General features: G+C 45.9%; 1 protein-coding gene and 1 long non-coding RNA gene across 6 annotated transcripts in view; one reads left to right on the forward strand and one right to left on the reverse strand.

Annotated features, from left to right (window-relative positions):
- The window catches only part of LOC120095612 (uncharacterized), a 121,360-nt gene that overhangs the window by 34,453 nt on the left and 60,762 nt on the right, over positions 1 to 26,145 (reverse strand). The window contains exons 1-4 of one of the 5 annotated variants that reach the window (XR_015633288.1): positions 24,043 to 24,149; positions 16,491 to 16,559; positions 14,014 to 14,245; positions 11,156 to 13,419 (exon numbers count right to left, since the gene is read on the reverse strand). Coding sequence is in view for 1 of the 5 variants with exons in the window: in XM_087577267.1 (XP_087433393.1) it covers positions 14,014 to 14,231 (218 nt within the window). In the remaining 4 variants the exon portion in view is untranslated. Of the gene's footprint in view, positions 1 to 11,155; positions 13,420 to 14,013; positions 14,246 to 16,490; positions 16,560 to 18,909; positions 19,062 to 21,106; positions 21,158 to 24,042; positions 24,150 to 26,145 lie in introns of those variants that run through there. The other 4 variants (XR_015633286.1, XR_015633287.1, XR_015633289.1 and 1 more) reach the window with 4 other exon arrangements.
- Positions 8,626 to 12,442, forward strand: LOC148002524 (uncharacterized). Its single transcript, XR_015633290.1, has 2 exons — positions 8,626 to 8,979; positions 9,035 to 12,442. It is a non-coding gene; the product is annotated as an uncharacterized LOC148002524 (long non-coding RNA).

Here is a 26,145-nt window from a genome sequence, read left to right on the forward strand (position 1 = left end):
TGGAGGGTGGTGCTGTCTACGTGCTGAGTTTACACCTGGAATGACATGTCCATCGTGGAGTTAGTTGTGCTAAGGTCTGGGGGCCTACTAAGGTCTGGACCCTGTTACCCCTTGGAGCAATGGGGAAGCTTTGGGGAGATCAGAGCTGTACCATCATAATCTAGGCAGCTGCCTCTTGATCCTTCTCTTTTTTAAAAAAAGGGGGAGGGGATATGAGGGTACGTGTGTGTGTGTGTGTGTGTGTGTGTGTGTTCTCACACGTGTATGTATACTTGTGCACACACATTCCCATGTATGCATGGGGATCCAAGGCTAACATGGGATCAATCACTTTCCACCTTATTAAAAGTTATGAACGCTGAGCCTGGGGCTTGACATTTCTTTTTTTTTCTTTTTTCTTTTTTTTTTTTTTTTTTTTGGTTCTTTTTTTTTCCGGAGCTGGGGACCAAACCCAGGGCCTTGCACTTCCTAGGTAAGCGCTCTACCACTGAGCTAAATCCCCAGCCCCAGGGGCTTGACATTTCAATCTGAACCTTGGTCCTCACTTCTGGGGCAAGCACTTTACCCACTGAGCTCTCTCCTGTCTGCCCTCTCTGCTTTCCTCCCAGCTCCTGAAAGTTTTAGCTCCTGAAATCTATCAGCCCCATGGGCCAACAAAAGAGATATCTGAACCTAGGGATGGAGGGAGTGGGTCATGGCCTCATGGCAATCAACACAGAACAGCTACGGACAGCAGAGTCGGAAGAAACAGAACGGCCTCTGGAAGGCTTTGGAAGGAAGACTGTCCACAGTGAAGGCGGCCTTTCTGTCAGGTCTAGAAGTTGTAATTTTCCTAGGTCGGACCATGTGGCTGTCGATAAGTGCAGGGACAGGACAGAACAGACACACTGTTCTCCCATGTTTGATCAGAACACTGGCAGTATGGGCAGAATCTGCATATGCTCTAAATTCCTACATTATCTATATCTGTATCTTTTTATGTTTGTGTTTTTAAAAGCAGTGTCTCATGTAGCTCAGGCTGGCCCAAACTCTCTAGATAGAGGCTGGACTCAAACTTGTGATCTTTCTGCCTCCATCTCTCAAGGGCTGGGTTTCCCGGAGTCAACTGCCACACCCAGGCGTGTACTATTTCTGCTGTTCTGCTTTTAAGATTATTTTCAAAGGTAAAATTACAATGTGTCTGAAACAAAAATTATAGTTCTTTGGGTTGACTATATGATTTTTCACCTATTCTGTATAATATATATTATATGTATGTATGTGTGCACATATACACATATACATAATATGTACTTCAAATCTCTGGCATACACACTCGTGAGAGAAGGCAGGAGAGCAGCCAGCAGGCAGGAAAGGTGGTAGAACAAGGGTTATAATTAATAACTCTGCAGATAAAATGTGTAATATTGTCTCTTATTTACAGGGCTTTGTGTTTAATTTTACTTCTTTAAGTAACTCACTGGTGTAAATTGACCAGTATCAGAATCTGCCTGTCCTAAAGTCTGTGTGAATTCAATCGTCCCAAATATAGTCAGTGTGGCACTACCAGATAGCTGGTCTGACACTGGCTGCATTGAAGTCATGGAGGACAGACCCCTACACACACACACACACACACACACACACACACACACACCATCATGATCAGCACCTTGGAAAACCAGAATCAGAAGAAACAGAAACAGTAGGGCTGAATCAAATGAATGAGATCTGAATCAGATCTTGAGACCTGAAAAGAGATGACATTCTCAACTCCCTGGAAGGTCATGTATCTTCTGTCACTAGGGTTTCAGCATGGGATCGTGGTTATGACAAACTTTCCCCCTAAATGTTTCTGTATCTACAAGTTTACACCACAGTGTGTGAGAGGCTTGACTGAGCAAATGGATCACCGATTAGTGAGTTCCCTCCTTACCGGTGGTCATGGGATTCCCTCTCCTTTTTTCCTATGAGAAGGGAGAATCTCAAAGATCACACACACACACACACACACACACACACACACACACACACACACACACCCCACTCAGGGGGATGGGATGGGGAAATGCTTTGTGCATGTGTTTACAGATTCTACACCTGAGGATTTAACAAACTGCAGGCCAAAAACATTAAGAAAAGAAATTGTGTCCCCACTGAACAGGGATGTCTTTCTCCCTTGTCAATAATTCCCCAACAACACAAAGTGACATCTATGTCGTATTGTTAACTGGAGTTGAAGGAGACACACCTGCCTTAGACATCTAGAACCGATAAAGTAACTGTAGAGCTAGAATGTAACTGTTGCGGCCCAAGCTTACCTTGGGCGAGCTTAGCCCCTAAATGGATACTTAGTGCCCACCTCATGGCACACCTGAACATCCTTGTGAATGTTAGATAAATCCCTGTCAGCAGAGCCCTGGCTTCTGTTGATGCAAAGGCTAAGACAGATGTTATTGTGCTGTCGCCCCAGGCTGTAGCCGAGCTTCCCTGCTTTGCTAGGACACCCTACCTGCTGTTTCCTCCAATGCGTTTGAAATGAATTTTATGAAACTGTCACCCCACTGGGACATGGTGTTTAGGGAAACCAAAACCTGTCTCCTGGGGCCACCACATACTTCACATCTGGCTTCAGAATAAACTATCTCTTATTCCCTGTGAGGTAAAAGCTTTCTTTTATTTATTTCTTATTGCCCTTGGGTTTTTTTTTTTTTTTTTGAAGGATGTGGTGAAGGGGAAGGTATTTCTGCAGTCATGTGTGTGACTCATGCATGTCACATGATGTCTATGGAGTCAGAGGACAACTTCCGGTGTTAGTCCTCATCTTCCACCTCATTTGAGAGAGGTCTTCCTTGCTCACTGCCATGTGTGCTGGCCTGAGAGCCTCCAATAATTCTTTCCCAATGCCGTGTCTCCCCAGTTGGCATCCAGCCCTAACTTGGGCTCTGGAGATCTAAACTCAAGTCATCAGGCTTGAGGGAGTCATGGAGCCCTAGCTGAGAGCTACGTTCTTTGAGGGTCGACAGCATCTACACTGTGTTAGATAGTATATTAACCAGAGGCTATTTGACAGAGAAGTTTTCAAGTTCTATGCAGACACTGGAGCATTTTATAAGAGATAAAACTGGTAGACTGTTGTGCTGGGTGTTCTACCAACGCACAACAGACACCAAGGCCTGGCTCTATGGATCTCTTAGGAAAATTCCTAATTTCTCATAGTTACCGTCTCATGAGTCAGCTCTTCCATGAACCGGCTGTTCACTGCATCCTGAGGAAGGCTCTGGAAGGCTCTCTGTTAAGACAAAGTATGTTGAGGAAGAGGCTCACAGTGGTAGGACCTTCCGCTACCTCCAGGGCTGTCTCCTCATCAGAGGCTCTGAGCTGCCTTCCACACAGCTGCTACACTGGATTTTGGTTTGGTTTTTTTTTTTTTTTTTTTGGTTCTTTTTTTCGGAGCTGGGAACCGAACCCAGGGCCTTGCGCTTCCTAGGCAAGCGCTCTACCACTGAGCTAAATCCCCAACCCCGGATTTTGTTAAATGAACCAAACAGCAGAGTCACAACACACACACACACACTCACACACACGTACATACACACATGTGAGCACACATACACACTTTTGTACACATGTACACAGTCACAGACACATTCACACGTATATGTGCGCACCAACATACACACACACTTAAAATCACACACATACATATAAACACACACTTAAAAGTCACACAATACATACACAGTCACGCACGTCCACACACTGTACACATTTACACAGTTGCACGCACACACCGACACACACACAACTTTCCCCTTATGACACAATGAGAGGAAGGATACTAGGGTTGTATTTTTCACTTGGGTTCCCTGTGAATAAGCAGTCTCTCTTTTCTCATCCTGGTCACGGAGCAATCCTGAATTGCTCCTGGGCAGAAGGGAGAGATTTACGGGCTGAATCCTGGTCCAAGTCAGAGAGAAAAGTATTTCTTTAGAAAGACATCTTCAGATGATTATTTTGAGAGACTTTCTGGTAATCCCCAGTAAATCTACATGTTAATAGGAGTCATTTACTCAAAGCAGGGGTCCAGAAAAATAGCTTTACATAATAACGGGGGCTTGATTTGATTACTCCAATTTGGTCCTTGCTATTGAATTCATGGCCAAGCCAAGCTTTTAGAAGTTTTACAGAATGATAAACAAAACAGGAATAGCAGAAGACTAATAGTGTTCAACCTGTCTGTCTTTATTTCTTCTCATGCACAGGGAAACAGGACAGACACGGGAAAGCCAGTGATAAACTACTTAGCAATTAGGGATAACGGATTGGTTTCTTCCCACACCAGAGCTCTAAGCCTGCGTAATATTTGCTAAGACTTGTGGACAGCTCATTCCTTTGCAAGGCAAGCCACTTCCTTATGGTGTGTTTGCTTTTGTTCCCCTAGACCCCAAAATGCTGGTTGACATCTTCAGTTGCTCTTGGTCATTTAAAATCAAAGAAATCCTTTAAAATTTCTATTAGCATATGTTAATTATACATAAGGAGCTTCATTAGGCATTGTCTTGTATGTGTAATGTATATAATGTAACTTGATCATAGCCACCACACATCCTGGTCCTGTCCAACCCCCCTCCCCGCCCCCATGGCCCCTCTTCTTCCCAACTATGGAAGGACTTTTTAAACTCTAGTCAATTTTTCTGGACAAGATGGTTCAGATCTCTAATCCCATCACTCAGGAGTCTGAGGCAGGAGGATCATCAGGAGTTAGAGGTCAACTTAGAGAGCAAACGAATTAACAAACTGACCAAAATATAAATGGAGTCAGTTGGTGCTGGTTATTTTAAACTTACAAAAACCATACAGAGTTTCTTAGCCTATTCTCTGTTACACACACACACACACACACACACACACACACACACACACACACCAGCACACACCAGCCCACAGCTATGGACTAGGGATGACTCAGCCGCTAAGAACATTTGCTGCTCTTTAAAAAGACCCAGGATCAGTCTCCAGCACCCACAGAGCTGCTCACAATGAACTCCCTGTAATTCTAGTCTCAACGCATCTGATACACTTTTCTTCAGACACTGCATGTTCTTGGCCCATGTACATACATTCAGACAAAATGCTCCTTCACATAAACTAAACTAAATAAATCTTACATAAAATATATACTATTTTAAATGCATTTTTAAATAAGCAAAGCTTTCACCACAAAGGGAATGATATTGTTTTTCCTGGAGCCATATGATGTTCATGTTCCAACGTGGTAACAGTCTTACAAATTTTTTATGGTAACAAAACAAGATAGAGCCAGCTTTGGATACACTGTGTTGGCAGGTTATGGCAAAGCATGAAGGGCCTACTACAGTCTTGTTTGGTAACATTTGGGGTTGGTGGAAGCTTGAGGATTGCTTGTACATTCTGAAAGATTTACCCAGTAGTCCCAGGGATGTTCACACACAGAGGTGACCAATAGCCATTTAGATTCTGGGCCTGAAACATTCTAACTCTCTGTAATCATTAAGTTCTCTTCAGTCAGCCTGTAAAGTTTAAGGCTGGCACCACTTTTATTTATTTATTTTTCTGAAAACGTCCTTTAACAACATCTTATATGCTATTATAGTTTGAATAAGAGATGTCCCCTCACAGGCTTCCATATTTTGGGAAGTTGTGAAACCTTTAGGAGGTAGGACTTACATGGAGGAGGAAATGAATCACTAGGGGGCGGGTCTTCAGGGTCGTAGTCCTAACACACTTCCTGCCTCGCCTCTAGCTTCCAGGTTGGCAGTGGGTAACAAGCTGCTACCACATGTTCCTACCACTACAGGCAAGTCCTCTGCCATGTTTTCTCTCCCTCGAAGGACTCTTCACCCCTTCAACCATGAGGCAAAAGAAGTTTTCTCCACTAAGCTGTTTCTTCCAGGTACTTGGTAACAAACTCAAGAAAACAAAGACACACACAGTGAAGCACTTATCGAAATTAAGAAATTCCCTTTGCACATTGCACAGGACTAGTCACTAAATTTCAGAGCTTGTGTTTCTCTGGTTTCTCTGCTGATGCCCATTGTCTGTTCAAGAACCACACGCAGGATTCCACAGTACATCTAGAGGTCTTGTCTAGGACCACAGTAAGATCCTAAGGTACATCCGGTTGTTTCGTCTCTCCTCCCCGCTACACCCAGTGACTGGACCTGTGACTCACAGCCTCACTGCCAAGTCTGGCTAGTTCCTCTACAGAATACCCTTGCTTGGGTTTGAGCATGTGCTCTTATGACTAGATTAGGTCATGTATCCTTGGGAAGGATGCCACACAATGACAGATGTGTCCTTCTGAAGGCCTCTCACGTCATCCGGACCCTTGTCTATGGTAACCTCTGCCACTGTAAACCTGCTATTTTTCCCATTGCTAGGACCTAGGGCTTGCTGATTAGGTCCTGGCCAGCAAGGACCAGGGATCCTGTCTCTGCATCCCCAGGGCTGGGATTATATATGAGGACACACGGCTTTCTATGTGGGTACTGCGAGCAGAACCTGGGTTTGCATGGCAGGCAGTTTTACTGCCTATCCGTGTCGCTGGCTCCTAGCTTGTTTTTTCGGTTGGAAATAAATATCGTCAGCAGAAGGTAGGCCTGCAAGGTGGTGCTGAGTCAGCTTGTTGGTTGACCACTTCTAACCTCTAACTCGCCTTCCTGGCCCTCATGGATCTGTGCTCTGTGGTACAGTCAGGGCCTCCCAACCGACCCTTCCAGGAAGTTTAAGGCAAATACATTTATCTGTCAATAAAGACATTCAAAAGCATCCCACAAGTTTCCACACTGTAGAATCAAGAAGCTGATGATCAAAAGTATTTGGGGAAAAAAATTACACTTACAGATAAATATGTTTAAGATCTAGCGAAAAGGGGGCCAGGAAAAGTTGAATCTGTGACTATAAAACTGAAGAAGTTATGGGACTTGTACAAACTTTAAAAAAGTAATTTCCCTTAAAAATATTAGTCTTAAGACAACTTTGGTGTAATTGTGAGCAATTCAGAAATACATGGCGAGATGTTATTTAAAGCCTGTGCCACGAACGTCTGTGCCTGCTGACTGAAGCCAACGCTGTCAGGTCCCCTCTGCAGATGGTGCTGCTGGAAGCACACTGTCAAAAGCTTCTAGAAGCTTCCCCATGGCACACATGTCTGTGCCCCCACTTTGAGGGCACAGATAAATATCTCCCCAGCAGCTGGTGGGCTGGCCCTAAACAGCTAGTGTGGGACAAACAGAATATGTGATTGATGGAGAGCCTGGGAGAACAGGCCCTGAGTCTGGGAGCCAAATGGTTCCTTGCACAGAGCCAAAAGGATAAGGGTGCACCATCCATTTGGGGACAAGAAATGCATCCCATTAACACACGATGCTTTCTGTTTCTCTGCACAACTCTGGTATTGTCTGTGGCATAATGCTGCCCAGTGTCCCCCGCTGCTAGGTACAAGGCCCACCCCTATCTTCTGTGAACAGTTCAATATTAATATTGATGGTAGTAACTGTCACATAGACTGAACAGATGCCTCATCTGTCTTCCAGAGGGCTACTACTGCTGTGATGAAGCACTGTGGCCAATAGCAACGTGGGGAGGGAAGGGTTTATTTCACACACCGTTCCATGCAACAGTTCAGCATCAACAGCAGGAGGCCAGGAACTCAGCCTGGGCTGGGATCTGCAGGCAGGAGCTGATGCAGAGGCAGTGGACTAGTACTCCTCATGGCTTGCTCGGCCTGTTTTCTTATAGACCCCAGGACCACGAGACCAGGGATGGCACTCACAGTGGGCCAGGCTCTCCCGAATCGATCGCTACTTGAGGGCTTGCCTAGAGCCCGATCTTACAGAGGTGCTGTCTTGTTTGTTTGCTTTTTATTTATCAAATGAATACTTTACTAGGATTATAACACATTGAATTTCTCATCACCATGATGCTATCAGATCTCCAGACCACTCAACACCTTCCCATTTTTACAGCTGAAGCGATCCTTGGACTCCATCATGCTTGCTCTCAAGCCCCATCACTCAGGTCACATCCAGATCTATGTTGTCACAGTTAATGAGCTTTGGATTTGGTACTTAATAATCTAGAAGCAGTCCGTTCTGAAAGAAGTCCTTTAGGTAAGTACCATGCCAAACATGGCCTGCTACACCTTGGGAAAAGGAAAGGAAACCCTCAACCAAACTCTAGCCTACTGCATTTTAGTGAGTTCAAGTAGAATACACGATGTATCTTTATGGCACATTTGTGACTTCATAATGTATGATTCAAAATACAGGTTTTAGGCGTGTGGTCTGGAGCTGGGAAAATGAAGCTGGGTATCACAGAAACAGGCAGAAATGAGGACACAGTCTTAGTGCTTATTTCTTCCGACTACAAACTGAACTATGCGTCTTTGTTAGCTGTACTATAAATTGAGACCCCAGAAGGTTCTTCTCTTGGGGGCTTGTTAGATAAACACCCCTCAACCATGAAGCACTGGTTATGCTATTCATTTACCCATCTTTGTTTTTGTTCCATAAAATCCAATACCCCAACTATGCATGGCACCCTTAGGTGAGGGGCCGTTTTTTTTTTGTTTGTTTGTTTGTTTTTTGGTTTTTGGTTTTTTTTCGGAGCTGGGGACCGAACCCAGAGGGGCCGTTTTCTTAATTGAGGCTCCCTTCTCTCAGATGAGTTGAGCTTGTATCAACTTGACAGGAAACTATCCAGGGCACCATCCTATGTAACAGAAAGAGTGGACAGTGTTTGACTATAAAAGAAATACTGTTGACTAGGGGACCTAGGGAGATGGCTCAGTGGTCACCATCCAAACATGAAGGCCTGCATTTGATCTTTAGAATCCACGAAAACAAGCAAGGTAAGGCAACACACACTTGCCATCCCAGCACTGGGGGAGGGAGAAGCAGACTCAGACAGATCCCTGGAACTCCTTAGCCAAGCCCATTCTAGCTGGCAAGCTCCAGGGTGAGAGAGAAAGAGAGAGAGAGAGAGAGAGAGAGAGAGAGAGAGAGAGAGAGAGAGAGAGAGAGAGAGAGAGAGAGAGAGAGAGAGACCCCGAGACCTTGTCTCAAAAGTGGATTGTGACTTAAGGAATGGGGAGTGACTGACGAAGTTGACCTCTGACCTACAAATGAGCACACACCTGTGTACACACACACATGCATGTACACGCAAATGTGCCGGGTAGCCTCTAAGAAATGTGTCTTGTAGAAAGCGCCTATCCTGGATGAAGCAAAATCCACAGAATGATGTAACTCCACCTCCGTGTTCAGTGCCAGAAGGAGGTTGGGGATCCAGTTTCATCTGCTTCCCCATTTAGGGCCCTTTCACGTCAAGGCTTATAGGTGTGGGCTTCTCCTTTACATTCTAATAGGAATCTCTCTACTATAATTCTGATTTGGTCAAAAGGAAGCAATCCAAGTGGCTTGACAAAGTACACAGACTAAGAAAACATAAACAGGGAGTGGAATGCACGAGGCGACCCTGGCGTGGCATCTTAGAACCCTGGACTGAACAAGTTGTGCTATTATACAAAAGCCACAGCCTGACATAGACTGTTTTAAATGGAAACAAAATTTGTTTGCATTTCTGCTGCTGTTATGCCAGCTACTGTTGTCTCTTCACGTAGACTTCATGTAGAAGTCACCTTGCTACACTGTTATTGACAGCACACTGTTGTCATTTAAGGTGGATGGTTCTGTGGACATGCTGTTGTATCCCTTCCCAGGAATCTAATTGCTCACAATGTTTAGCATTTACTGCTAACTTATATCACTATTTCCCAGTTTGTTTATCCATTTCCCACTAAGCCAGTAAGTCATCTTTGACTTCCCACTCTATCATAAATAACCCCACTATAAATACATCAACACATACACCATTTCTTCTTTTAAATTACTTCCTTGAAATAAATTCCGAGGAATGAGATTGTGGGGGTCAAAGAGTACGAACATTTAAATGACCTCTGACCTGCATTGACTGCCAAATGCCCTCAAAAGGCATTGTGCCAGGTTTCAGAGAATGATATATCTACTTGCCCTGTAGCCTCGTCAGGACCGTGGATTTCAGTAGAGACCCACTAACATGCGGGATTATTTTAACACTACATAATACGTTGATTTCTTAATAATGCCTACATAGAGGGTGGAAAACAGAAGAGGAAGCAGGCTGAATTAAATATGTGAGCAGGCAAGGCCTCACTCCTGAAGACAATGGGATTGGTGTTGAGACATCTAGGAGACGTCGGCATGCCAGAAGCTGACGACTCGTTTTAGGGACATTCACACACTTGTGGAGCTATAGACTTTGTGGAAAGACAAAGACCAAGGGAGGCAAATTCGTACTTACAAAAGCAGTGCTTAAATTATCAGTGCTGACCCGCGGAGATTTTACATCTGCGACCTCTTAGAGAAACATCCAATTATTTCAGTCGTTTTTCCTCTGTGCCTCAAACTCTCAAGAACAGCGAGAGAAAAGAGGAGAGAGTAAAAGTAACACCAAAGGGGGGCACGACCTGGCATGGCTGCTTCCTGGAGACACTGCACAGGCAGATGGGTGCTGTGCCTGCCAATGGACTTTGTAGATGGCGTGATAAAGTGAGAACAATTCTATCTATGACTCGTTACAACCAGACCAGCTGCGGTATCATTTTTACTCAACACCATGCCTTGGATTTCCGTCATCTAATCTGTAAAGTCAGTAAGGTGGATGACCATGGAGTCATGTACAGCAATTTGGTTGGGTGCAGTGGTGCTGGTGTGCACTTGTGTGTGTGTGCAGGCGCTTGCCCAAATGCATGTGCATGGAGAACAGAGGTTAAGGTTGGCTCCCTTCTTCCAGTACTCTCTCTCTTATTTTAGTCAGGGTCTCTCACTGAATCAGGAGCTGATGCTTTGGTTGTACTGCCTGGCAACTGTCTCCTATCACCCCTCATACCCTCTGGGGTTGGAGATGTACACTACCATGCTGGGATTTCCATGGTTGTTGGGGATGAGCTAAGGTTCTCATGCCTTCATGGCAAACATTTTGTTGAAGGTCATCCTCTCAGCCCTGTTTGTGGCACGTAGATAAAGCATGCAGTTCATGCTGCAGAAGGTCTAAGGGAAATGCACTGGTGCCGCACAAGCACCACACCATCCTGAATCCATGCCTTTTTGGCTACTTTATTAGGTTCTTTTCCTTCTCCATCCTTATCCCTTCCAAATCCCCAACACTGGGTAGAGAGGAAACCATAAGACTGCTTCCTGCTGATCAGAGGTATCGAGTTCCTTGGGGCAAGTCCAATCTTCACTGTCAGGGTGTCTCCAACCAGTAAGCAGCAGCAACAACAAAAGCAGCAGCAGCAGGGGAGCAGCCACTGCAACCTCTCAGGTCTCTGGCATTTTTATACACTCTCAAGAATCTCTGGAATTCATTAACTATTTTCATCGGGCTGAATCGCGCCCCGGCCAGAGCACGGGACAAATCATAGTCAGCTGCTATGGGCAATCTGAAGTAGCCCCATATCCCACACCTGGGAACCTTAACACAAAAACATACTCACATAACTTGGTTTTAAACAAACCAAAACTCTCTCTACACTATATAGGAGGAAATCCACTCTGTTAGGATGGGTGCCCACTCTGTCCTCAGTCCCCCACCTCAGGAGGGCTTATCCTTGGTATTGTAGCTCTCATATGAAAATTACCAGTTGATGGTGGAAAGGTATAACCAGAAAGTGCAAACGTTAGCTCCCTACCTCCTATCAATGCTCATTAGAGAATTCGTGGGACAGAGGAAGAAGTCTGAAGCTTGGGCTCATCAGACAAGTAAAGGAGTGGATTTACCATCAGATCTGAGAGACTATGGCCAACAGTCACCCTAACAGGACTCAATGCCACTCACTGCACACACTTACTGAACAACACTCTGCATGCCTATTTGGCTTGCTATCAGATTCTGCTTCTTCTCTCACAGGCCTGTGGCCTGCCATCACAGCAGGTAGATCCTGACAGGAAGAGGGGGACTGGCTCGAGCTAAGAAACCTCGGGTGGTGGTGGTAAGATGCTCAGGAGGCAGCTTCAGTGAGACAGCTCAATTTAATGGGGGAACAAAGGCTATTTAACCCTTTGGGGCATAAATAGGGGCTTTTGGAGTGAGTGTACATCATTGGCTGGGACCAGGGTGCTAGGGATGCCTCATTCGCATAAGGAGGAATTCCAGGTGCTGCTAGACATGACCTTATAAGGAGACAGGCAGCTTAAACAGGCTACCAGGCTATGTGACTGCCTCTGGTGGCAGTACAGGGCTATGTGTGCCTGACATACCTCGACCCCACTCTTGCCTTGGGACTGCTTCCCCATCTCACGGCTCCCTGGCCCCACAGGGGATTGTGGGTAAGGGTGTTAAGGGTGGATAGTTGCAAGGCACTATGGGAAAGGCCTTTGTAGGCATGACCAAAAAAACCCATTTCAGTGGAACAGGCTCTGTGACTGACCCAAAGGACAGTTGTGGGGGAGGGTACCTTTCTCTCTCCCTCCCCCTGCCTCTCTCTCTTCCCCTCCTTTTGTCTGTCTCTCTCTCTCTCTAATAAGCTGGTTAATTTTGGTGTCAGGCCTGGTGTCCCATTCTTGGGCTCATGTGGTGTGGGGGAGGGGCATATTTAGAGAACAGTGGGGAGCTAGTGACCGACTGATGCTATCACATTGACGTGGACATCCTGAAGGCATCCTGAATAGTGAGTGCAGAGTAAGGTTAAAGATGTCCTACTGTGGGCTGGCCATGGTGTCACATGCTTTGAATCTCAAACCTCAGGAGGCAGAAACAGGCAGATCTCTCAGAGTTCAAGGCTAGCCTGATCTACACAATGAGTTCCAAACCAGCTAGAGTTACATGATGAGATCCTATCTCAAACAACGAGGAAGTGTCCCAGTGAGGCCTAGGGGATTGCTCCCCGAAGACAGTTGGGAGGCTATTAGACGGATTCTATTAGAGCTAGATCTGCAGGTACTGATGGGGACAAGTGAACCACATGGCTAATTGATATCAATCTTAAAATTCTACGTATAAAGGACTTGTTTGTACTCCCCTTCCCGAGGCTGGGAAAGGCCCTGCATGCTTGTTCACACGCTCAGATGGTTCTGAGAAAATTGTCTTGTTAAACGTTCTAACGGTAGTCCAGATGACCAGCTGGTGGCTCGGACTTCAACTTCTTCTCTTTCCCACATCTGGCGCCTGTGAGTGAAGACTGACAAAGTGCATTTGGCCCAAAGACAGCTGAACACGGCGGTTAGTACCCTGGGACTTCCAGTGTGCGGGAAGCAATGTCTTTATATCACAGTTTCTGCTAGTCACTGAGGCACAGAGACTGCTCGCAGAGCTTCTGTTCAGAGTCTCCGGCAAGGGACGAACTGCAGGGCTGGAGGGCTTCTCAGGTGGGAAGCACACACAGGTAAGGCAAAGAAAATAACACCGTGGTACAGCTAGTTAGAACACGCACACTTGTTCACTCATTGTAGGTGTTTGTGCTGAGCATGTACCTGTGCACATGCATGTGGAGGCCAGAGGCTGGCCAGGTGTCTTCCTCAACTTTTTGTCCCCAATCCCACCCCCAGAAAACATCTCTCATGGAACTTGGAACTTGCCACTCACCTCGGCTGGCAGGACAGTAAGTGCCAGGGACTGCCTGTCTGCCTGCTCAGGGCTGACATTACACACTCGCTGGTATTCAGACTTTTGGTTCTGGGGTTTTGTTTTTGTTTTTAAATAAGGGCTGGGGACTTGGACTCAGGTTTTCATGCATATGCGGCAAGCACTTTACCAGTGCAGTAATCATACACAGCCCCACACACGGTATTTCTGAATTACACTGACCACGTGCATTTGTCATAATCCCTTTCCTTCCTTCAAATAAGCATTTAATTCACATCTGTTCTTCCATTCATACTTCCAGTCTTCTGACCTGCAGACATTAGACTTGCTCCGCTTATGGCTAGCGTTTACTCATCCCCAAATGCTCACCGTGAGAACATGTCACTGGCTTTGGGGGAGCCTGGCTCTGACCTCCTGGCAAGAGAAGTGGCAGCAGCTGCCTCATCCTGGGAGGTGCAGGGAGCCAAGATACCAGGGGGTACCTGGAGACCGGGGCTTGCCCAGTGGCCTTCCTTCCTGGCCAGACGGCAGCCTTTGGCCACCAGCTGCCAGCGCGCAGACCCTCTCTGTGGAATCTGTGCGGCCATTCATCTCCGGCCTCCTGGAAAGGCAAAGACGGTTGTGTTATACTAGGTGAAGCTAAAGCTTATCTCTCGCATCTGCCAAGATCCACGGGTTTCTCTACCCCCCGCCCCCGCCTCATCAGCCCTCCCCAGCTTCCCTCCCTTTCTTCTACCCCATCTTGTGGGTTTTCAATAGCTGTGCTTTTTTTTTTCCTTTGCTCCCTTCTTTCTGGTCAAGACAAGGTTGTCTCTCTGGGTGGAAAAAGGCCGCGTGTTCATGGTCTGCAGCTGCATCTCAATCTCAAAGGCACTTTGTGGGCTGCTTATGAACTTGTCTTTGCTCATGTGGGGAAACAGGGAGATTCTTTGGCTCCCCCAGCCGAGCTGAAATCGATGTTATTTCTCTGCCAGTGGTACCCAAGGAAAGGTTTTGTTCCAGTTCCTCCCTTTTCAGGCTGAGTCCTATTTATGTTGGGAGCTGGGGCACTGCCACGAAGGACCATTGTCGTTCCCACCAACATCCGAGGCTGGCCAAATCCAGCAGCTGTGGGTTCATGCCTGCCCTCCCCAAGGCTTATTTCCTTGACAACATGTTCTTGTTTGGGGCGACTTGTCTTGGTCTTTCTCTTGTGAGCTCCCTCCTTTACTCTCCCCTCTTCCCAAAGTCACCCTTATAGTCTGTGGAGCTTAAACGTAGGTAAGTATAAACTAACTCTGTCTCTCTGAGTGTCTCTGTCTCTGTCTGTGTGTGTGTGTAGGCCACAAACAGGAGACTGGATCTGGGAAGGGGATAAAGACTGGGAGGTAGAGAGAGGGCGGGAAATTTCACCATAAATAATAGGATCAGATTCGTTATTATTTAGATGATTGCCAATTGCCTCCGACCCAACTTTGTGAGCCTCACCCCCATCCCTACCCTCCCCCTGTGTCAGATGGGACACCTAGGTGGCCCACAGGGACCTCTGACCTCTATATCCTCTTCCTTTCTCCCTCCTTTGCTACTTTTCTACTCGATAAAAGGAGAGAGTGAGAGATAATTAACAAAAAACATGGCCCCGGGACAATGAAGCAACTGGCCTTGGCCGGCAAGCAACGGATCCCAGTTTTCTAGGTAGAGTTTCTCCCATCAATCTTTCCTTTAACCTCCCTGTTCGTGGAAGCAATAGAAACACCGCCCCCTCCCCTGAGCAAATGCTTTCTTTTGACTAGAAACAAAAAGGGGGCCCGGCAAAGACGGAGGTGAAATCTGGGTGGTATGGGCGCCACACAATGGGGCCGCTGTTCCTGGCCTGCTTGTGGTTTACAACAGGGGAGGGGCAAGCGCGAATGGTCCGATGGTGGAGACAATCCCCCTGATTCAGGCTACAAATGCATCTTCTATTCCACACAGGAGCTGAGCAGAAAGGACGGGAGTGACAAAGAGCATGGGCGGGGAGAAGGAAAACAAAATGTTTTCAGTTAAAAAAAAAATCTCTCATATCCTACACATCCTCAGAAGAGCTTCTATGGAGAAGGCCTTCGGAGAGTCCCAGCCCACAACTCAAGGGCTTTGTCTAGACCCTGATTTATCGATGAAGCTTAAGCGGCTCGCTAAGAAAGGCCCGGGGGCGTCTTTGTCTTGAAGATAAAGTACAATAGGCCACAAGGGCCAAGATCTCTTGGGATGCTCTCAGGTCCTGCCTCTCTCTTGCCCTCTCCTCCCTGCAAATGCCAGCAGACGCTGAATAAAACGTCAGTGGTGTGGCTGGGAGTGCTGGGGACAAGCTGGGCCACTTGAGGTCTCCTTAAGAGGGTATTATGGTCAGGGAAAATATTTGCGCTCTGAGGATGGTACACTCCATTTGATAATGGCTCTCATCTGCCGCGGATAATCACCTCCCTCCCGGCTGTCAGGGGTGCAGCCATTGCCAATTCACAGCGCCCTCGGAGAAAGTACCCTTGTCTGTGGTGACCAAGATGGGGACATTGTGTTTACCTACTTGAGCAGAGGAGAAGGTGACCGTGAGGGCAGCCTGCATTGTAGATTACAATTAAAACAGAAACAGACGGTTCCTGCTCTGCCCTGGGACCCCCACCAATAAGACTGGGTCCCGCGGAGAATTCGCCCATCCTATAGCCTACCAAGAGGTCTTGGGGTCTAGGATAGGGCCACTTGGGAGTCAAGAAGGACTGGCTGGTTGGCCACACACACTGGGGTCCTCGGGAGGTTCCCCACTTGTCTGTGGAGAGAGGCAAGGGAGCGGTCCGGATGTCTCCTCGCCGAGTTGTTTAGAGATGGCTTACCCAGAGTTCTTTGCAGCTGGCCCCACCTCTCTCTGAGGTTCCTTGCCAATCACCAGCGTGAAAGTCTACCTGAAACAGAGAGAAAGGAAGTGAAGAATTAAGGACGGGAGAGGAGAAAGAAGAAGGGATGGAGAAGAAGACAGGATAGGAAGAAGGACGCCTGTTCACAGAGAAGAATGAGGAAGAAAATGCTGATTTTAAAAAGCCCAGTCTCTCCTCTCCTGTTTACTTAAAGGCTGCAGTAATGAGCTACTCAGGAGGCTGAGACAGGAGGATTGAGTTGGAGGCCAATCAGGGCGATAGAGCAAGATCCTGTCTCAAAGAAACAAGAAAAAAAAAAAAGGATGAGAGGAAAAAACAGGAGAGAAGGAGGGGGGAGGGGGAGGGGGGAGGGGGAGGGGGAGGGGGAGGGGGAGGGGGGAGAACACAAGCATGAGTGCACAGAGGTGAGCCTTACAGACTGGATGCTGAACACTGGCAGTAACCTGGAGGTGACATTAACCATTACTTTATGTTGCTATAACTGGGCACACTCAATTATCTACCTAAGTTAGTTTCCCAGTAATAGATTTTTGTTTGATTTTTAGGTTTTGTTCTATCATTATCTTTTTTTTTTTTTTTTTTTTTTTGAGCCGAGGACCGAACCCAGGGCCTTGAGCTTGCTAGACAAGCGCTCTACCACTGAGCTAAATCCCCAACTCCCTATCATTATATTTTTAAAGACATCCTCTGAAAGCAACAGGCATTCTAACACGTCTATCAGGCATGTGCTGTGTCACACACATCCTCAGTGGTCCATCCAGGCTCCCACATGGAGCTGAGCACTTTTGACCGTGTCAGGGCCAAGTGCACTTGAATGTGTGTGAAGGTGCTCGGTAAACCCCACCTAGCAAGGCAGCAAGCCAGCTGCCCTCCCCTAGCCCCTGTGGGAGGCAGCTTAGTGAGCCAGCCATGATGGTATGCAGGGAGGCTTGATGCCTGCTTTGGAGCTCCGCTGCACTCTTTAGCTATTGTCCTTTCTTGACTCTACCCAGACTGTGAAAGCCAAGCCTATCAAGGTAAAAGGCAGAGACTCGTACACACAAACACACCCCGCTTGGTGATCCTGGGCCAGTTAACTTAACTCATTAGTTTCATCATCAAGAAGATTAAATGGACTAATTTACACCAGATGCTCAGGGCAGGCCACAGTGTGGGAATACAGTTAAATAACCATTGTTATTGAAGGATAAGTCATCAGGCTGGAGAGACAACCCAGCATGGAGAGCCCTTGTCATTCTTGAAGAGGACCCAGGTTCAGTTCTCAGCACCCAAATGACAGCTCACAACCATCTGCAAGTTTTAAGGATCAGCACCCTCTTCTGCCCTCCCTAGGCACCAGACATGTATGGGGTACACACATATATGTGCAGGTAAAATGCCTACACAAGTAACATAAAATAAAGCCATTATCAGGATTAGAAGAGGCTCCCTGGGTTTGATAGGCATGAACACTAGCTTGCATTTTTCACACAAGGAAGAAGAATCATTATTTTCTGTGGCTTCTGCTCATTCCTTGCCTTGATTCTGTATCACAGGTGGTTCTGTGGTGAGCTGCACAGAGCTGAGCGGTTCCCTCTGTCATGGAGCCAGTTAAGGGGGATTTGAGATTAGACCCAAAATAAATAACCCCCGTCCTGAGTGTCAACCTCTGGAGGCTTTGCTAACCTGGGCAGCTAAGTGTGTGCATGTGGCTAGGGGGTTGGTGGAAGAGCGTGTGTGTGTGTGTGTGTGTGTGTGTGTGTGTGTGTGATTGTGCGTGTGTGCGTGTGTGCGTGTGTATGTGCAGAGGCTGGAGGTTGACGTGAGGCACCTCCTCTGTGAATCTCTGCTCTTTTTTAAGGCAGAGTCTCTCATGGAACCCAGAATTTACTTACTGGTTAGACTGTCTGATGAGCTTGCAGGCTCCTCCCACCTCCTCCCGGCAACAGGACAGCAAGTACACACCACCACAGGAAGCTTTTTGTGTGAGCGTTGGGGTTCTGAACTCTAGTTCTCATGGCAGCACAGCAAGCGTCTCCATGGCAGCACCATCTGCCCAGCACAAGGCTGGGAGTGCGCAAGGTCCACATCGGCACCACCCTCCCACAGTAGACCCTCTCGCCAAGAAGATCTACCCTGCCTCAGACACATCTCTCCATGCTTCCTGTATGCACTGCTGCCCACTGAGGGGCCCCTGCTGCCACATGTCCACTCACCCTTCAGTCAAGCTGACTTCTGGAGAAGTAGAGGCTGTGCCTAAAGTCACCAACCTGGTAAAGTGCCCTGTTCCTGACTTCAATCTCAACTGAGACACACACAGGGAGAACACAGGGTAAAGAAAGGGTGGTGGGAAACGGGCAGGTGCTTTGGCCCAGGAAGTCATTAGCAGGCCTGTTACCACTGAGCACGAAAAGGACAGTCTTCAGATGAGGGGTGAGCAGAGCTGATCATCTCTTGCCAGGATTACATTTTTTTTATTGGCTGAGACTGTCCCATTCCCTTGCTGGACTTTGCTTAAGGTGAAATGAGTCTGTCTTTTCTTTGATAGTTCTGAAAGAGAACAGAAGGCCTTCTTTTCAAATATGGAAACAGGATGGAGCCAAGAGACCATACAGAAGCAACTACAGGTCATAGAACAAGGGACTCAAAGACATGGACTTGAATCCCAGATCCTCCACTTTGGGACAATTGATCTAAGCCTCAGTTTCTTCATTTGTAGCTTCCCAGAGAGACTGGGTACCACACAGACCTGCCATGCGCTGTAGCATGCTGGGCATTTGCTGATCTCAGCTAATGACGGACAAGCGGCGGGGCTTATCGTCAGCCTTCCTTCCACAGTCGTCCCTCCCACTCCTGTGCTTCTAAAGGAGACAGAAATCATAAATGAGTGTGCCATTGGAAGGTGACTCCTCTAGAAAGTTCGGTCCCATTCCTTCCATGTGGCAAAACAACTTCTCTGACTGCCCATAATTACAATCAGAATTTTCTTGATTAGGAAGAGCGCAGGGAATAGTTTAACCTGCATAGAATGGGTTAAAATGACAGGATCAGATAAAGTATTGTTCAAAGGAAAGAAAAACACAGACTCCTGGTCAGTGAGAGACACTGTCTCATATAAGGAAGGAATTGATGAAGACATGTGAAGTTGACCCCTGATCTCAGCATGCACACGCTCTCACACACCCCATACACAAATGAACATATATATATGTACACACACACACACACACACACACACACACACACACACACACACATATACAAGCCCAAACAAAATACCAAGTAACTAATTTTAGCATTTATGAAGAATGAGACATAAAAACGTACACAAAGACCAGTATGGTCAGACAGGTCAACTCCATGGCTCTCCTAATCCTCTTAACTATAAAATTTCAAAAAGGAAACAAATTTATGCAATCTTAAAAGTACTAGTTAAATGCTAAGGGATAGAAACTTTAAATGTCATGCTAGTTGGCCCGAAACCAACCAAACTGGCAATTTTAAAAGTGATTGAAGCACAGTACCTGAGTAGAGAAGACTCTTCAGAACAAAAAAGAGAATAAAAATTTCGAGTCGAGAAAGAATAGATGGAACCCATTCTCAAATGGCCTAGAACACACGAGCACATGACGCGAATGATCACCTTTCAAACGCCTGAGTGCAAGGCGTGCTTGAGAGTTCACCCTATTCCTCTGGCAAACTTTCTGAAAGCCTAAGGGTTTCGTTTTATATAAAGTTCAAAGTAGAAAACAGATAACTGGAAGTAATAAAACTCAGGGAACCAGTAAAGGAAATCAAACCATTTAAAACAAAATGGATGGCTTAAGGAGGATTAGTTACTGACAGGCACTTAAATTGGGTTAGCCAATGATTTAGTCAACAAGAAGAAGCTGATAAAAGAGCACAGGCTTTGCAGGTGAGGGAGCCCTGTATGCAGGCTGCCTGGCTTCACCACTCCCTCCAGTCCTTTTCATGCCCCAAACACCACTGGAGATAGGGTATCTTCACCATAGGCTGAGGCAGGGGGATTGTAGTTCAAAGCCCATCTTCACCTGGGAACGGCTCAAGAAGTAGTAACATTAAAAAATAGAGCTGCGTATTTTAGTGAAAATCAGGAGGACATGTTTGTACCTCTGTGTCTGAGAGGCCATGTTAAAATTGCTCTCAGATTTTATATATGCATGCAGGTATGAGATCTAGTCTAAAATAAAAAAAAATATTAACTTAAAATGTTGTCATAAATTTGATACAAAAATTATACACACCATAAAGGCTTTGCCCTAAGTGTGTCAGGCCTCAGAACACATTACCCCAAAATATGATCTCTTGGAAACTAAGAAAACAGTCGAAACAAAGGCCACTCTCTCCTCTTCTTCTCTTGCTTCTTCTTTTTTTCTTTCTCTATTTTCTCTTTCCCTTCCTTCTTTTCTGTACCCTGGGGCTTTTTCACCCACACCCGAGTTCACGAATAACAACTCGGGGCCTTTTTTATTTATGAATAGATGCCTAGGCCATAAGCTTTAGCTTATTTCCCAATAGCTTGTAGCTTACAAAACCCATTTAAAATACTCCGTGCTTTCCACAAGGATACTTACCTCTCCTCAACTTGACACGTCTAACTTCCTCAGAGTCCAGGGTGAATGTCCCACCTCTATCTCCCAGAGTTCCAGTCCCTCTATTGGAACTCCCACCTTCTACTTCCTGCCTGTTGCTAATAGGCCGTCAGTTTTTGATTGACAGGTGATGCTACCACACAGTGTATAGGAGATTATCCCTACCCCTTTCCTTTTTTTTCCTTTAATGAGATATGGCCTCTAAGGCTTACACAGACCTTTCTATGGAACCCAGGCTTTGAACTACAATCCTCCTGCCTCTGCCTCTGCCTCATGAGTACAGGGATCACAGGCATATATCACCACACTTAATGCCTCCCAGCTTTTCTGCCTGAGAATTGACTATAAACAGGCAGCCTGGCCTACCCCCTCCCTGGAAATAGATCATGACGCCCTCACATGGCAGTGTCCCATCCTGTACCTTGAACAAAGCAACACTACACTGAGAGGGAGGAAGTTACTGGGCAGACCTTCAACATCATTCATCCCAGTAGGTCCTACCCCATTTATCCAATCACACGTCTATCAGACTCATGCACATGCATCACTGAACCTAAGCATAAAAATGTAAGAATTCTCTTGTGTCTTTGGATCTGAAGTCTCCCATGTCTTAAAATTTAGTTAATTAAAAAAAAAAAAAGATTTATTTATTTAACTTATTTGTGTGAGTATACTGTGGCTGTCCTCAGACACACCAGAAGAGGGCATTGGATCCTATAACAGATGTTTGTGAGCCACCATGTGGTGGCTGAGAATTGAACTCAAGAACTCTGGAAGAGCAATCCATTTCTCCAGCCCCCAGTTATGTAAAATTATTACACTTTTTTCTTACAAATTTACCTTTTGTCATGGAGTTCAGTCAAGGCTCTTACCATAGGAGATGAAGTGTCCCCTACTCAAGGACAGCAATGACTCCCTTCAACGTCCACTATTCCATTATCCACCCAATAACTAATGTAACCGTTTTATGTGACATTAATTAAATGCTTTCATTCCCTACTTGAAACTCTTTTATTGTGCCTCATTGTCTTTAAAATAAAGCAAATTCCTAACCTTGCTGTCACACAATGCAGTACTGTACAATTGGTGACTTTAAAATACCTACATTTATTTTCTGATGACCCTGGACACAAGTTCAAAATCAAGGTGACATTGTGTAGTCAACCAGGGACCACCAGTCAACGTAGGTACCTCGAATGGGAGTTTGGAAATTAAAAGACAGGGACAAGAGGAGAATGGAGCCAAGGCAAAGTTCTGACCCAGGCTCAACTTTATGGCAAAACAGCAGGCTTATAAAGGCAAAAAACACAGACCCAACCCCTAGACGTGACTGATGATGTAAATCAACTCATGCCGTCAGCCAGTGACATAGTTTTTCATTTCTCAGCACAGGTCTCTCTTAAAGGTGCTGTGATAGCAAAAATTGCCCCTGCTATGCAGGTCAGAGTGATCTCCACAACATTGGACTCCATTCTTTCTGGGAGAGATGGACCTTTTCCAAGTGTCTGTCCTTGATTTGTCAATGGGCATTACCTCATGAGACATTCTCTCTATGCCCAGCTCTCTGCCCCAAATCCCCATTTTCTATAGGAACTGAAGCAATACTGAATTAGATCCCACTCTAAGGACCACGTGGTAACTTCGCTACCTATATGAAGAGCCTTCCTACAAATGAGGCCACATTTTACGGTATTGGGGTTTGGATTTTAGCATCTCTTCTTAAGGGACACAATTCAGGCTGTAACAATGACCCACAGTTCCAGCACCATGACCCCTCCTCGAGGACATAGGTCCTCGTCAATCACCAGGCTCCCCTGGGCTCCATTCTTGCCATCCCCCCTTTTTTTTTCATGTTTCCAATGTGTCTCCCATGTGACTAATATCAGCTGACCCTTAAGGGCTGCATGGTTGATCTTTCTAGGATGGCTTCCTTGACCATCAGTCAGTCTTGGCTTACCTCACCCTACAGCATCAGTCTACCTAGGAATAGTCTACTGTTTGTTTGGTTTTTTTTTTTTTAAAGATTTATTTATTTATTATATTCACTGTAGCTGTCTTCAGATACACCAGAAGAGGGCATCAGATCTCATTACAAATGGTTGTGAGCCACCATGTGGTTGCTGGGATTTGAACTCAGGACCTCTGGAAGAGCAGTCACTGCTCTTAACCACTGAGCCATCTCTCCAGTCCTACTGTTTTCTTTTGTAGCCATATGCATGATTGATGCTTTCTTCTTCACTCAAATGCTGTTTTGTTGACCATAATGATCTAAATACTTAGCACATAGGTCAACAAGTTTATTGGAATGAATGACTTGGATGAATGAATACATGAGCTTCATTCACCTAAATAGTATTATTTCTCTCCTCTGTCCATAATTTCCCATTTTTGTATCCAACTTTCATATCCTTGCTATGTATGTATTTTGATTATAAACCTCTTTAGTTCCTTGATGTTGGGAGCAGGCATAAAACAGATACAAATTATTAAGCTAATAAAATATTTCCTTCTTCGGTACTAGAACTTGAATGCAGGGCCTTGCATGTACTATGAAAGCCATCTACCATGCTACAGCTACAACCCAAAAAGGACAATTGCTTTAATCAAATGTTATAAAGAGTTTCTTAGGAGTTTAGAAAGCTGGATGAGGTGCAGAGGCCTTTAATCCCAGCACTTGAGGGGCAGAGGTAGGTGGATCTCTAAGTTGAGGCTAGCCTGGTCTACAGAGTGAGTTCCAGGACAGTCAGGGCAGAGAAATCCTATCTCAAAAACCATAATAATAATAATAATAATAATGACGATAATAATAATTTAATGAACAGTCTAGGAATTCACACTATACACACATATACATATACATATATATATATAAGTATACGTATACATATATACATAGTGTGTGTGAAGATGTGTGGTACCTGAGTACTGAACCAGGATCATTGAGCTACATCTTGAACCACCCCCAAGATGCCCCGTCTGGGCTTGAACTTGTGATCCTCCTTCCTCAACTTCAAAGTCAGTGGACCTGAAAAGAATAGGGAAATGATTGACAGCTACAAGATACATGTTAACTGATAAGGAGAGTTAGGAATTCTCAATGGCATTGTTCAATATGAAGTCCACTTAGTCTTTCTATAGAATTTTATAGAATTCATTAAAAACAAAGGATCTGTTTATTTGAAGCCCAGAGAGACTATACATTGCTATAATTCGGATATGTGTCCCCCAAAGGCCTGTGTATTTAAGGTCTTGTCCCTAGCTGGATGCTTTAAGAAGGCAGTGTCTAAGAGTGTCACAGTACCCAGTGGGCACTCAGTCCTTCTTTCTTTCCTTCCGTTTTCTCATCCTGACTCATGACCAAGTGAGTAGTTTGAGCTCACCATATACTTCTGTCAAGATATTCTTCCTATGTGTGGAGGTTTGAATAAGAATGGCCACCATTTGTGTAAAGAAGAGATGGCCTCCTCCCTCCTCACTTCCTGCTACCTACAGCACTTGAGAGAGCAGGTCCTGCACCTCCCCTGGGTAGAACAATGGAGCTGACCCTGCTGACATGGGTGTGGGTGGCTCTTTCCTCTGCCAGCTTCGGCACTGGTGAGCTAGGGAAGCCAGTGCTGCAGAGCTCGCCCTGTGGTGGGTGTGGGAGAGCAGGCAGCCTGACTAGCTCAGGCCCAGGTCCGGAGCTTTGAGTTGGCCGACCCCAACATCTACCCCATCACTGAACTGCTGGAGTCCATGAAGGGGCCAGTTGTACAGATCCAAAGCTGCAGGATCTCCATGATACAGGCCAACAGCAGGATATCCAAAGAAGTCCTGGTGAGGATCCAGTATTGTAGCAGAAGCCAGAGGCCTTGTACCAGACCAATGAGTCACACTGCATTGAAAATTTGCAAGCAAAGATGTGTGGACTGGGGAATGCACCGTGACTCACTACAGCTTCCACAATGAGATTTCTTCACTTTTGAGGGGGAGACGGCAAGAGCAACAGCAATTAGGACGGGTAGAGGGAGATGAGCAGGATTCAGGTGCTCGTAAAATTCACAAAGAATCAATGAAAAGTTAAACAATAATAATTATTATTACTGTTATATTTGAATGCTCTTATCTTTGAAAGCTTAGTCACCTGGGAATGGCACTATTTGAAAGGATCAGGAGGTGTGGCCTTAATTGGAGGAATAGTCCACTGGGGGTGGACTTTGAGGTTTCAAAAGCTCAAGCCAGGCCCAGTGGCGCTCTCTTCCTGCTGCTTTCGGATCTGGATGCAGAAGTCTAGCTCCTCCATTATCATGCCCTCCACTAGCATGCCTGCCTGCCTTCTGCCATGCTCCTTTCCATGGCTTTGGCCTGACTCTGAAACTGCAGGCAAGCCCCAATTAGATGCTTCCCTTTATATGAGTTGCCATGGTGACAGCATCTCTTCACAGCAATAGAACACTGACTTAGATACTAGGACAGACTCAAGAGCAGTGAGCTGACTGGTCACAGCTGACACCCCCAAACTGTGAGCCTGAGCTACTGATGGAGGTTGCTTATCTTTGGTGTTTGTTGAAGTCATACTGATCTAAGACAGCCATCAACCTTACACTGTTCTCCCCACCCCCACCCCCACCCCCACCGCCTTTTCCTCTCCACTCTTCCTTTTTGCCTTTCAACAAATATCAGTTAGACACATTCTAAGACTTGGTTATCACATTAGACACCAAAGATTAAAAAGTGAAAAGGCCTGCGTCTTACCCTCAGAGTGTTCAGGCTTCATTTTTCTGATTTCTCACATCCATCCATAGTCCCTGTTTTATGCATGTATCTTACTTCCAAGTTCAGCATTATTTCCTCTCAGGAAATGACTCCACTGTGCAGATGAGTTGCCCCTGGGGATGAATCCATACTTCTGTGCTTCCCTGTGCCCTTTATAAAGTTGAATGTTTCATGTTGTTGTATGACAGCCATTCTATTCCCTATAATAAGAAGGGAAGGAGAAGAGGGAGGGAGGGAGGGAGGGAGGGAGGGAGGGAGGGAGGGAG

The sequence above is a fragment of the Rattus norvegicus genome, chromosome 11 (assembly GCF_021556685.1).
Source record: "Rattus norvegicus strain SHRSP/BbbUtx chromosome 11, alternate assembly SHRSP_T2T, whole genome shotgun sequence".
NCBI lineage: Eukaryota > Metazoa > Chordata > Mammalia > Rodentia > Muridae > Rattus > Rattus norvegicus.